Genomic DNA, 13,769 nt, shown 5'->3' with positions numbered 1-13,769 from the left:
CCTTGAAGGAGACAGTTATTGCCAAGTGATATCAGAAGGGCCCTGATGGGACAGGACAGGAGATGTCTCTTCAGGAAGGGGTGCCTTGCTAGCGTGCTCTCTCGCGTGCCTGCCCTGCCCCTTTCTCTAACTCACTCAGAGGGCCTTCTTTGGAAAATTAGCATCCCAAGTGCTGGGTTTTAGTCTGGTGAGCTCAGCTGCAATGCTTTCTGGTGTGTTGTGGGCCCTTCACACTCCTCAAAGTGTGGCTAACAAGCATTGTCTCTGTCCTCCGTATTGTCTTCTCACTTTTTAGGTAGTCTCCTTCACAGCGTGAGGAAATTTAATTTTGGGGAAAAACTCAACTCCTCCTTCTCTTTTTCTCCTGGGGGTGTTGTTTTCTCTGTTTTTGTAGAATACCAATATTTAACGGGGATACTAGGTAATATGCTCGCTAAATTTTGGACACCATAGAGAAGCCGAGAGGAATGAGAGGAAGTCAGTTTCCTCCAAAACCGTGTTATGAAATTAGATCAGGTCCTTTCCAGCAGTACCTTGGAAGGAAAAGGGCACCCACTGTAGTCTTCAACATATATTAAGCCCTGAAGGAAACTGTCTTGAGTCAACAGAAATAAAGTACAAATTAGACTCTTGAATTCAATACTTCACAGTTTTTGAAATGCTGAGAACAATGTGTCAAATATTGTTCTCGGCATCTGAAGATAAACACAGAAAAAAGGGAAATCTTCCCGGTGGAGTCGGTGTGCTGGGGGAGATGGACATTAAGAAGCATAACAAACAAGCTTCCTGCCAGGCTGGGAGTGGGCAAGTGTTATATAATGGGGGCGGGAGGGGGCAGGCAGGACACAGGACAGGGAAGTCTGAACTGCCAGGGTGGAGGTGGGGTGGCATTAAATGGCTTGGTCAGTGGGGACATCACGGAGGCAGGATCTGAGGCAGGGAGGTGGGTAGGTCCAGTAACTCCACATCAGACAGGAAGCCCTATAAACACCGTGAGGGGAAGGGATACAGGGACCCAAACCACTGGGCCCCACTGGACTAAAATGCTGAACTTCCACAGAGAAGCGTGGATGTGGGAGAATATAAAATAATCATTAAAATTACAAGTTTGTTGTTGTTGTTGTTGTTATGAGCCTTGTTAAATGTTCAAAGAACTATTAGTGATTGCTAACAGCCAATAATCTGATGGAATCCGGAAAAGGCTAACAGCTGGTTGGGTCACACATACACCGGCATCTGTAACCTACTCCGTGGCATGTCCAGTCCCATGCGATAAGGTCGATTACGCCATATCCATTCTGCCTGCCTTCCCCTTCTCCAGCAGTAACTGAGCAGTTGTTACAGGCCGGGCTCTGGGGAAAAGAACTGATCAGCAAAGGCTGATACAATGACAAAGACAGCAAGCAAACAAAAAATTGAAATGTGCCAGGTGATGCTAAGTGTGATGAAAAAAAATAAATAAATCGAAGTAATGATTAGTAAACCTATGAGGCTGGGTGACTTGTGTAATAGGAATATATCTAAGCCTTGACCACGAGCCTTTATATAAGAAAATAACGCAAAGAGAAGGGTGATAAAGGGAAGAACTCCTGAGATGGGAAATTCTAGATGCCTCCGAGAGTAAGATTGGTTCGTGATGAACTGCTGCCTTGTTCTAAATCTTTACTTAATTGCAAAATTTCTGTGCTGAAATCTTCTAAGATGATGATGGTGGTGGTACCGGTGGACAGGGCTCCAGAATTAGGTTATGGGGCAGACAGATGCCCATAAGCAGATTAATGTCACACACAGAAACCGGAGAGCCCCCCACCACTTCCAGCCGTGTGCACACAGAGAGAAAGCCCTGTCCGCAAACAAGGAACAGGCTCTCCACAGATGGTACGTTGTGGCCACTCGAACTGTTTGAAATGAAACGCTTGTTGCTGATAAGCTGCTCGGTCTAAAGGTTCTTGGTTAAAGTGTCTCCTCCCCCACAAAGAAGGCATTAAACAGAACAGCTATAATAAGATAACGACGAAAGCTGCCGCATCAGATTTAGAGGGGACACTGGTGTACAATTCACTTTAGAAGCTCTGGTTTATTAGGGGAAAGGAAGAGACGCAAAGCCATGCTCTGGCCTCGAGGTGGAAGAAGCAGCATTAGACAAACAAGAACTGGGGAGGGTTAAGACCCGAAAGGCTGAAATTAGCTCCTGCTTCGAGATAGCCTATACGTCAAAATGCAAGATTAGACATTAAATACTCGAAAATTTCAGGTATTAAATATCTAAAATTCACCATGGCCGTGGCCTACGCAAGGTCAGATACCTAAATGAGCCTCGACAACACGCACTACTGAGTATCCTTTCTACTCAGTCACTGCTCTTGCTCTCTCATAACCACACTGGATCGATATGGAGTTTTACCTCGTGGACCCACAGGCGTTTAATGGCCTCTTTGTTCTCGGCTGTTTCTGGTCTCGACAGACAAACACCTTGGATGACGCGGGAGAAATCGCGAAGGTTGAACAGGTAGTGAGACTTAGCCGGGGTAGGCAAGAGATTCTTCATGGCGTCCTTGTACAGGGCCATTGTACCATTCACGATTTGTGTGGTCAGATCCAGAAAATCATCTGGAAACTTATAACTTCGGGGGGAAAAAAATTGCCAGAAAAAAGTTAGCAAACACAACAGCATGCCATCAGGACTCAGGTGATTGGCGTAGCATTTTCAATTGTGATCGAAGCAATCTGGCTTATAAAATTCCCACTTCTAACTATTCTAGAGTTCACTTCTTTTCAAGAAGCGTTCCACTCAGTATTTTGTGGTGTGTCTAAGGGAACCCTGTGGATGCGGCAGGATCAGCTAACTTTGTGGATTTCAGCTGTGCGCAAAAGCATAAGAACTAGGCAAACGCCACCACATGCTAAGCCAAATCCTCCCTAGCTGATACACTCTTCGGTATTCTCAATTTTATACAAATAGGATCCATAAAGAAATATGTGTTTCCAAAAAATAGAGAATAACAACTACCCCAAAAAATACCAAAATAAAAAGAATAATAAGAGAGGCAAAATATATGATTATGGTAGAATAAAGTCCAGAGGCAGATTATTCATCGGTTAAGATTGGCTGCATTCAACTCCTGGCTCAGCAAGAAGCCAGGCGTCTGTTCCATCACCCTTGGGTTGGACAAGAAATAACCATTTCCCAGGAATGGGCTTCAGGGAACCAGGATGGCTGAGAGCTGGGTAATGGATTCCCGATGACCACTCATCTCCTGGGTTAGAACTAAATCCCTACAGCTGGGAAACATTTCCCCAGAGAGTAGGCTCAAGTCTCTATTCTGAAAGGTGGGTGCAGGAACCCCTGTGTGGAATGCAAGGCTCTCCAGGAGGATATCGAGGTTACAGCGTAAGCCGGACACTTCCTTCCAACCTTGAGTTTTCGGTTACGGAAGCACGGAGCAGAATTGAGTGACCACCTTGTGCTGTGTTCTCACACTAGGGCAGGGGGGGGAATGGAGGACAGTGACATCACCTGTCACCTTTCTCTGTCTGGGGAGGCTTTCACAGGAGTATGTAGTAAATATGGCTCTTGGGTACACTTCTAAGAATTTTATATTTTTTTAAAAAGAAGCCGAGCAACGCTGAATTACCTACCAGGTCCTTAGGTGCCAGGTCAGGATTCTGGAGAAGATGGTGAACATGGACTTGTCGCTAAACTCATTGATGGTGACGATATTGAAATGTCTCACATAGCGAGGGGTTATTGGATTGCGGCCACCGCCTAAGGATTAGAAAGCAGAATTCCTTGTTTGTTATTTGTGTGTCGAGACAGGGTTCTTCTGTGTAGCCCTGGCTGTCCTGGAACTAGCTCTTGTAGACCAGGCTGGCCTCGGACTCACAGAGATCCGCCTGCCTCTGCCTCCTGAGTGCTGGATTAAAGGCGTGAGCCACCACTGCCCAGGGCAGTAAAGGATAATTCTTAATATTGCTAGAATAATGCCAAAGTATCTTCTTCACTCCATGGCAGTTTAACTTGGAAGGTGATAAATTCATGTCACACAGAAAGAATTAAAAGTAATTAACTGTTTGGGGAGACACTAATATCAAAACTATTTCCACTCAAACCTGAGGTGACTTTTTGTTTGTTTGTGTTTTTTTTTGTTTTTTTTTTTTTTGGTTTTTCGAGACAGGGTTTCTCTGTAGCTTTGGTGCCTGTCCCAGAACTAGCTCATGTAGACCAGGCTGGCCTCAAACTCCCAGAGATCCGCCTGCCTCTGCCTCCCGAGTGCTAGAATTAAAGGCAGGCGCCACCACCGCCCAGCTGAGGTGACTTTTTTTAACTGAATGACTTGAATGAACTCAGTTTGGTTATTTTATCCTAATCCCTCCCCCACACCTTGATTGACTTCCTGTGAGGCCAATCTACGCGTGCGTGCCGCCACTTCGCTGGCTACTTACAATTTTAAGAGTCTGGAGAATGACCTACTTCCATAAATAGTGATCACATTTCCAAACACAAGACTTCCATAAGTGACGTAGCCTTTAACATTTATGTCACAGAATTGTATTGTATTTAAAGTATATAGGCCTGGGGTCAAAGTTTAGGGAATAACACAGGCTTAGCACACCCGAGGCTCTGGGTCCAGCCCTCAGGCCGACAAACAAAACGCACAGACAGTAACAGTTACTCGACAAAGGGATTTTTCTCTTATACTCGTCGGTAGAGAAGGGCTTTTAAAAGCACATCACAGTTTCAGCATATATTGTGCACATACTCTGAAGCAGTATATTCAGAGTTTTCTCAGTAGGGTGTCAGATTGAAGGAGGAAGGAAGGCGTGAAAGGTCCCCAGCTAGCAGAATCAAGCCATTGGAGGTGTATCAAGATTAGCTTGGATTGCCAACTTCTCTCTGAAAATGTAAAGGGAACTGAAGAGCTCGTCCCTCTGGGTTCTTGCTATTTTAAATTCTTTTTAGCAAACTTTGAATCCAGAGAAGGGGTGTGCACTGGTGCGGAAGAATGACTATCTCTGATGCTTCAAGAATGGCACAGGGGTGGATGCCAGCTGGCCCTGGGGGACCGTGTAGGTTCTCAGAATGTAGGGGTAGGCCATGGCGAGTCAACTTCCAGAAACTACTAAAAGGTTTGGAAGCATTGGTCAGCCAATGTTGCAACCAGGGCCACCCATTTTATGAAATTAACATTCCCTTAGCTTTCAGTGGAAACAGATTTGAAAATACATTCCCCAAGCACTGAACTCGGGATTGCTCAACTGGGTTTCTCCTTCTTTCCCTAGCCATCTCTTTAGATACAGCTCGGGTGTATCTCTCTGAAGGGCCACAGACTCGGAGCACATACCTGGAGGGCCCATAGCGCACATTATCTGGATGTCCACAAGCTTAATCACTGAGCAATCCTTGAGGTCGTACCAATTCCAGTGGTCCAGCCACTGTCTGAGTAACTCGATGGGGGGCTGAGCCCCGTACACCTCCCGGGCAGGCATATTGACATCGTCTACAAAGACAACCTAAGAGAGAAAAGAGGAGAAACATTAGAAATGAGGCGCACTTAAACCCCTGATGGTGGCACATGCCTATAATTCTTGCACTTGGGAGGCAGAGGCAGGAGATCTCTGAGTTTGAGGCCAGTCTGGTCTATATAGTGAGTTCTAGGCCAACCAGGGCTACAAAGTGAGACACAGTCTCCAAAAGAATAATAAATAAATAAGACTAGAAAAAAAAGTATTAGTACTTGACATAGAGCCCAATTGTATAAATGATGCCGGGCAGATTATTAGTCTGTATTCTTAACAGATAAATAAGTATATATCTGAGAAGTGAAGGTTTCTTTTTCAAACAAGAATACAATACTTAGACTTCCATAGAAATAAGGAGACCTTCTCATTACTAATGTTTATATATTGGTGGTTGAAAGCTTATAAATCCAGTTTATGCTATTTGTCTCTCAAGATACCCTTTTCCCTGGAAACACTTTGACTTGTTAAATAGCACAGAGGTGTGGCCGTAGGTGAGCGCAGCCTTGACGTGCAGAAGGCTCAGCTGACAAGGGGGGCCTATGCAAAGAAGCATAAACAAGTCATTTGGTGGAGAGTGTTCTGAAAGAAAAGCAAGTACTAAATATGCTAGGAATGTCAGTACAGAAATTACAATCCAATTTTCCATATCAACATTTTGTTTTCAGCTCGTAAGACAACCACTTACAAATACGAAAATGTTCAGCGTCACACAAATGCTACCAGTTAAACGACGTTCCTAAAACAAACAGGACCTGTTTTAGGAAACTGACCTTGAATTCTCTATGTATCCAAGAAAGACCTTGAATTTCCGGCAACCTCGCCTGACGTGGGATTCTCCTCTGTATGCTATGAATATGTTTTATTACTAATGGTTCATAAAGAAGCTGCTTTGGCCTATGGCAGGGCAGGATATAGCCAGGGCAGGAAAACTAAACTGAATGCAGGGAGAAAGAAGGCAGAGTTAGGCAGATGCCATGTAGCTGCCAAAGGAGAAAGACGCGGGAACCTTACTGGTAGACCACAACCTCATGGTGATACATAGAAATGGGTTCGTTTAAGATGTAATAGCTAGCTAGAAATACGTTCGAGCCATTGGCCAAACGATGTTGTAATTAATATAGTTTCTGTGTGACTGCTCAGGTCTGGGCGGCCAGGAAATGGACGTACAGTCTCCACTTATACTTGCCTCCATCTTCTGAGGGCTGGGAGCACAGGCTTTCGCCACCACGAATTCAGAGCTCTGTGCCTGCTAGCTAAATACTCCCCTAGTTATGCTATGGCCCAGCCTGGGAAAATCTTAAATCAAAATGTTCATTTAAAAGAAAAGAGCCAGTGAGACAGAGAGGTGTCTCAGGGGATCAGGGTGCTCACAGTCAAGCCTAATGTCCCGAGCTCGGTTCCAGAATACATAGAGGAGAGAACCGTTGTCTTCTTGTTCCCAGACACTCGCCCCATCTCTCTGTCTCTGTCTCTCTCTCTCTCTCTCACACACACACACACTAATAAATCATTTTAAAAACATCAACTCTTTAGAACATTAGTTTTCCTTGTTCTGACTGTAGCAGGGGACACGGATGAACCAGTATTACACCAGTGCTAGAGCAAACAGGAAGGAGAGCGAAAGCCATTACCATCCTCTTGCCTAAAGGAGGGCCGAAAACCCCTTTCCGCCGCTTGTCCAGCTTCGACATGATGATGTTCTGTGTCTGAGCCGCTGTCGTCTGCGCCGAGAAGTTAACTATCAGGGGTTTGTAGATGTCCTTATTGAGTTGATTCAGAAGGAAATTCTACATGGCAGGAGAGAACAGAGGGAGCCACAGCTGAGGCCTGTTTCGGCATTTCAGAATACACCCTAAGCGCCACTGTGGACAAGCGTGAGTTGAACTGTGAGTCAAAACAATGCCAGGGAAGGAAGGACTAGGGAACGCGTTGCCATGCCAACGGGGCACCGCTACCTGCCCAGCTGTTCTGCATGGATGGATTTTCTCTGATTTTCACATCCACATTAATAGCACAGGGAGCAGCGAGGACTGAGAGGTTAGGCCTCCAGCCTCAGTGAGGGACAGGAATCCAGCCTGCGTTTGTCTCTGAGTGGACGAGGCCTCTATTAGCTGTGTAGTTCTCTTGCTCTTCCAGCCCAGTTACCTTCCTGGAAGTTGAGCTTAAGTGACCCCGGTGTAGTTCAAGCAGTATTTGCTGGAAGGCAAGAGTTAGTGCTGCGCTCCTTCATCAGTATGGGTGACAGAGACAGACGATATGTAGATATCACTTTATGAAAAGTAATATTTTTAATACCCATTGCCTGGGTTGAATTTGACAGAGGCATAAATGGAAAAAAAGGTGTGTTTTCCTCAATAAAAGCAGGACAGCCAGCATATAGCAAAATACATTTCAGAATGATTAAAGGACTCAACAGAAATTAAGGTGAATGAAGAACCAGAAGCAAATCCTGTCAACCACTGGAGGAGAGTGGGCGGGCTGGGAGCCTGGCATGGAAGACAGCCGGGCAAAGGCACCTCCCTCCCCTTCCCCAGCTGCGCAGGGCAGCTGGGGTTGGGGCTGCATCTCTCGTGGCAGCTAACACGACCATCACTAGCAGCTGGCTCCATCAAGAATCCGACTACAAGTCACCATCAGACGTAGAAGAGTCGGAAAAGCAACCCTGGTGAGGTCTAGTTACTAACAGTTTCCAGGAGACCTAATTCTATACTAAATAAGTTCTTATTAGAATATCAAAATGAATGGGGCAGAGATTTAGGGACAGAAAACAACGCCATCATTCAACGTAGGCAGCCCACCAGAGACAAAGCAGCTAGGATTTTCCTTTTCCCAAAAGGCACACTTTACACGCGTTTTCTAAAATAAAAGACGATTACTCCCAAATTCCCCGTAATTTAAATAGCAAAATAGTTGAGTATGTTTTTAAACGAAGCCAACCTTAAAATTCTAATTCTCAGGAGAGCGCACATACATACATTTACATTTCTGCAACACTCACAATGATATAAACACTCTTGCCCGTTCCCGTCGGGCCGACGAATATCGACGGCTTCTGATGAGTGGTCAGCAGGCTCATTAGTGCGGAGTAGCGGATCGTGTCTAGCGTTGGCACAATGATCTCATTAAACTGGACATCCTTGGGAATCGGGGGAGCGTCTCCTAATTTCTTTATCCACTGGTCCCATCTTCCCAAGCCCTGTTTACAGCAAACAGCCCAAGTTATAAACCAGGCTTTGTACTTCTGTGCCCCTGTGGCAAAGGTCAAGACCAATTAAATTCTGACATCTACACGTTTATTTCATTCTTTAAAACAATTATCCTCTCAGGCTGAAAGCTAAATTTTATATATGAATTTGAGGAGAAACTGGGCTTTCGTGTAAATTAAACTGAGACAGCAAAGTTCAGACATTTCAAATGTCCTGAAACCACAGCCACAATCCAGTCGTCAATAGTGGAGTCTCTAATCACATTGATGATCTGATGAACCAATGGGCAAAAAGTAAAGAATTTTTATTTAATACGGTAACACGAACAGGCTATAATTTCCATAGAGGTTAACTGTATATCACTTAACACCTATGTTCCTTTCAGGCAAGGTTTATTTTATAAAAATGTATAAACGTAATTCTAAGTAATTAATGTAACAACTAAGCAGCATCAACTACGTTCACAGTGCACTGTGGTCTAGTAAGATTTCCCAGTTTGCGGTTATGGTGAATTAATATTATGCTGCGTACTTGCATCCGATGAGTTTGTGAATCATAAAGTTTTAAAATTGCGTTTTCTCTGGAAAAATAATACTGCATTATCTACCCTTAGTACAGAATTATAAATAAACTCCTGGTGATTCAAAATGCATCAGATGCAGGCCCATCCTTCCCTGGCACTGCCAGATGCCCATAGCTGCTCCTCACTGATGGCTGTGCTAGACAACAGCTGTCTCGTCTGTTTGGTCTTCACGTCACACCCCGAGCCTAGACGACAGCATGGCACTCTTCTGAAGAGGGTATGGGTTCACGCTGAACCCTGTAGCTCATTCACTTTTACGTCTTCTGGTAACGAGTTACACATTTACTGAAGACGCTGTGGAGGGCACCGAGTTTGCATCCCGTCTAAAATTTATAACTGGTGAGAAAAAGAGTTCCTTTTCGTGATCTTGCTAATCTACTCAAACATACATCTTTGACGGCATTTGGGAAAGGAGGAATTAAGAATCTGCAATCTGAAAGTGGCCGATCATTTAGAGGCTATGATCGCAGAGGGACCACTCACAAGTTCTGAGCCCCAGTTCCCTCCATAGGAAGTGTCTCTCTGGAAGTTCTGGGGTTTGGAACAATTAAAAATGAAGAAGAAGAATTCCTCGTAGAATGAGGTTAACAGTAAAGTTCAAGAGTTATAAAAATTAGAAACTCATAAAAATGTATCTCAAAGAAATAATCAGATATGCAGACCTTCCTTAACTTGTGTCTAAGAAATTTCACCAAAGCAGTACTTATAAAAGTGAAACACTAACCACAGTTGCCTCTCCCTCTTCTCCTCCTGTTCCCTCCCCATACCTCCCTCCTACCCCATCTACTTTGAACATGATTTTTACTAATTGGTTTGCTTTATATGTGAGGAAAGTAACTTTCAAACTTTTAAAAATGTGATTAAAATAATTATGAAGTTATGAAAATAAAATAATGTCCCTCAACAAGTAATGCAGTTCTTAAATTAGTCCCTTTTATGTTTGCATCACTCTTTTTTTTTATTTTTTTTGCCATTTTTTTAATTTATTTATTTATTAAAGATTTCTGTCTCTTCCCCGCCACCGCCTCCCATTTCCCTCCCCCTCCCCCAATTAAGTCTTCCCCCCAGCCCGAAAAGCAATCAGGGTTCCCTGTCCTGTGGGAAGTCCAGGGAACCCCCACCTCCATCCAGGTCTAGTAAGTTGAGCATCCAACCTGCCTAGGCTCCCACAAAGCCAGTACGTGCAGTAGGATCAGAGAAGAGGGAGAGGCAACTGTGGTTGGCATGTAAAATAAATAAATGGATGAATGAATAAATAAACAAATAAAATGAATAAATAAATAAAAGTCATGTTCCAAGCAAAAAAAAAAAAAAAAAAAAAGAAACACAAGCTGAAGAGTGCCAGGATAGAAGGAAGGTGATGTCCAAAATCATGAATATTATGCAATATATGTGTGCATGTGTATATGTAAACAGGAGTTTTGTACCTGAATGTATATCTGTTCATATGTATAAATACATGCATATTCATGTAAATATGTAAATGCAAATTTAAAAAAAAAAAGTGAAACACTAAGGTCTGAAAAGCATCCTGCTAGATTAAGGAAGGTCTGGGAGATAACTCTACTGAAGAAACACCAGTGACGTGGAAAGCTTCCTCTCTATTAAATAGAAAAAAAAGGATAGAAACTGTCCAGTGATTACCCAGCACGGTCCCTATTCTACTGAGTTTTTATGTGTTTAAATTCTCCGTTACTCCTAAAGTTGCTCGATGCACAATGTTTGTAGAAGTTACAAGACCAACGACCAGAACTCGCCTCCCAGTCCAGTGCATCGGGGACTGTTTTTAAGAGCAAGCATTTCTCCAGGATTCTGGGCCGGCAGGGTGCTAACACACACACACACTCGGATCTCCTAGGGACAGCCTTGGGTAGCGTGTTCATCGTGCCAGGCTAGGTACCATAACGTGTAATCATACGTAATCTAATTAATAGGCAAAATCGGACAATTGGGTATCAGGACGTTTGATCACCGAGGAAAACTAAATTCAAGAAAATTAACTTGTAGCAGGGCAATGGTGGCGCACGCCTTTAATCCCAGCACTTGGGAGGCAAAGGCAGGCGGATCTCTCTGAGTTTGAGACCAGAGCTACAAGAGCTAGTTCCAGGACAGGCTCCAAAGCCACAGAGAAACCCTGTCTCGAAAAACCAAAAAGAAAAAGAAAATTAACTTGTCCAACCAAGACTGTTCAGGAAGAAAGTAATTTCCCTAGGACTAAAACTCAGGGTGTCTGACTGCAAAGCCGGCACACCTTCCTCTGTTTCCTGCTGCTTATTCACATGAGCAGCGAGGGACTCGTCCAGAGCCACTACAGGCTACGTCTCCACCGAAACTGCCAGGCTGCACTGGGGCACCCTGCCTCTGAACTCACCTCTGGGACAAACTGATAGTCATAAATTGTCCCCTTCTCAGGAAACGGCACTGTTAATGTCTTTGAGGATGTCTGTTCAGTACCACTCTGTAATTTGAACTTATTCCGCGTTAGGTCTGAAATGGGACCTTCCATTAGCTCTCGGAGAATCTTACTGAATTTCAAACGGTCGTCATCTGTACAAGAAGCACCGACAGACCAGATCAATGAGAACAGAAAAATGCCCTGCAGTGGAGAGATGAGAAGATAAAGGGCAATTAAAGAGACGCTTCCACCTACCCGTGTGGTTTAAATCAGATCAGCCAGCTTGACATCTCTGGCAGGAAATACGTGAGCATCTGGGAGAATAGTAGGTCATCTAAGGATTCTGTGAAAATTAATGTCCTCCAAAATATGTCCTTTAACACCTTTAAAGTAATGCCATACGGAGCACACATTCAAGTCAAGGCAAATCTTGCAAAGGCAATTTTTTGTTGTTGTTTTGTTTTCTCGAGACAGGGTTTCTCTGTAGCTTTGGAGCCCGTCCTGGACCTAGTTCCTGTAGACCAGGCTGGCCTGGAACCCACAGAGATCCGCCTGCCTCTGCCTCCTGAGTGCTGGGATTAAAGGCGTGCGCCACCACCGCCCAGCACAAAGGTAATTCTATAAATCGCATGTTTCAAACTCATCCTGGAGCCTAACCTTTCAAGGAGCATTGGGTTAACTTTGAAAGGCAAGAAGCCCAGACATACTTGCCTTTCAGTTTTGATGCAGATGTGTTGAGTTTAGACAAAACCAATTTGTAATGTTTTGTGTGAAATACTAGCTCAGCCTTAACTGTATGAGCTGGATTTGCTATCCTACAAGCATCCAGTAAGAGTGTGCCTGCTTGAACAGCCAAGTCTCCATCTAAATGCTAAAACGAACAACCACAACGATGCTAAGGAAGGTTGTGCCTTTAATCCCATCCACATAGCACACCCGGCTCATGTGAAAACTATTTCGGAAAACATTTGCCCCGAAAATACAAGGTAACTTAACTTGTTTTTCATAGAATATAAGTTGTAAGAACTACAGATTGGCCAACTTAGAAGTACTGTCATTAGCAGTATATGGGTATTTTTTATCTGAAACTATCTAAGGTCGATACCTACATCACTACTTTTTATGGCTTTCTATTAGTTTGAAATTACATGCAGACGTGAGCCTGCGTGAGACACGAACACAGAGGCTGACAGCGGCCCCTGCAAGCAGCTTTCTTCCAGCTGCCTGAAACGAGTGCTGGGAACCGAACTCTGGTCCTCATGCGAGAGCAGCAAGTGCTCTTAACGGCTGCCCCATCACTCCGGTCCCCTCTCACTATTTCAGACTCGACAGCTCTCCTCTCGGGAGCAGACACCTCAGAGAGAGACGCCATGCCCTGCTCCCGGGCAGACACACACGATGAAGCTCTGACCTAGAATCTTCCCGGTAAGACCGGTGCTCACAGATTATTAGAGATGGGTTGATCAGGATATCAGAATTAGCCAGTAAGGGCTAGAGCAGAATGGCCAAGCAGTGATTAAATGAATACAGTTTGTGTGTTGTTATTTCGGGGGCAAAAGCTAGCCGAGCAGGCAGCTGGGGTGTTGGGGACGCAGCCCCACCGCCCTTATTACTACACTCCTGTGGCTGCCAGGATGTGTGGCTTCAACGGCAGACCGTCACCATGACCTCAACAGCGTATCCCACCAGTGCAGTTGGCTAGCACTACCCTAGAGCTCCGCATCTGGGGCTCGGCTCTTCCTCCCTCCTAGGCTTGCACAACTTCTCCGAGTCCAACTTCAGGAGCAAGCCGGTGTCACTGATTAAGAGGCTTTGGAGAAAGCCGGAGATGCGGTTTTCTACTGCACAGCATAGAGAACAATGAACCATCTTACCTCAAGCAGGGAGAACGTTTCCCTATCGTTTCTTTCCTTTTGTTTGGTTTCATCAGCAAAGTCGTCCATGAAGCAGTCTATGAGGTTCATTAAGGAGCGGACCAGGTTGGTGTCTGAGGTAGGGGAGAGCTCCTGAGGAATCAGAAGAGAAGCTCCTGTAAACCAAGATGCCAAGGAGCAGCACGCCAACA

At 44.6% G+C, this 13,769-nt stretch overlaps 1 protein-coding gene across 1 annotated transcript in view; it reads right to left on the bottom strand.

Moving 5' to 3' along the window:
* Positions 1-13,769, bottom strand: part of Dnah7 (dynein axonemal heavy chain 7) — a 194,700-nt gene that overhangs the window by 79,995 nt on the left and 100,936 nt on the right. The window contains exons 34-40 of the mRNA XM_075956368.1: positions 13,579-13,710; positions 11,681-11,905; positions 8,519-8,716; positions 7,152-7,307; positions 5,343-5,511; positions 3,640-3,766; positions 2,405-2,624 (exon numbers count right to left, since the gene is read on the bottom strand). Coding sequence (XP_075812483.1) covers positions 2,405-2,624; positions 3,640-3,766; positions 5,343-5,511; positions 7,152-7,307; positions 8,519-8,716; positions 11,681-11,905; positions 13,579-13,710 — 1,227 coding nt within the window. The remainder of the gene's footprint in view (positions 1-2,404; positions 2,625-3,639; positions 3,767-5,342; positions 5,512-7,151; positions 7,308-8,518; positions 8,717-11,680; positions 11,906-13,578; positions 13,711-13,769) is intronic.

Source organism: Microtus pennsylvanicus, chromosome 22 (assembly GCF_037038515.1).
Source record: "Microtus pennsylvanicus isolate mMicPen1 chromosome 22, mMicPen1.hap1, whole genome shotgun sequence".
In the NCBI taxonomy this organism is placed as follows: domain Eukaryota; kingdom Metazoa; phylum Chordata; class Mammalia; order Rodentia; family Cricetidae; genus Microtus; species Microtus pennsylvanicus.
Note: the sequence above shows the minus strand (reverse complement) of the source record. Positions and strands in the feature narration are given on the sequence as shown.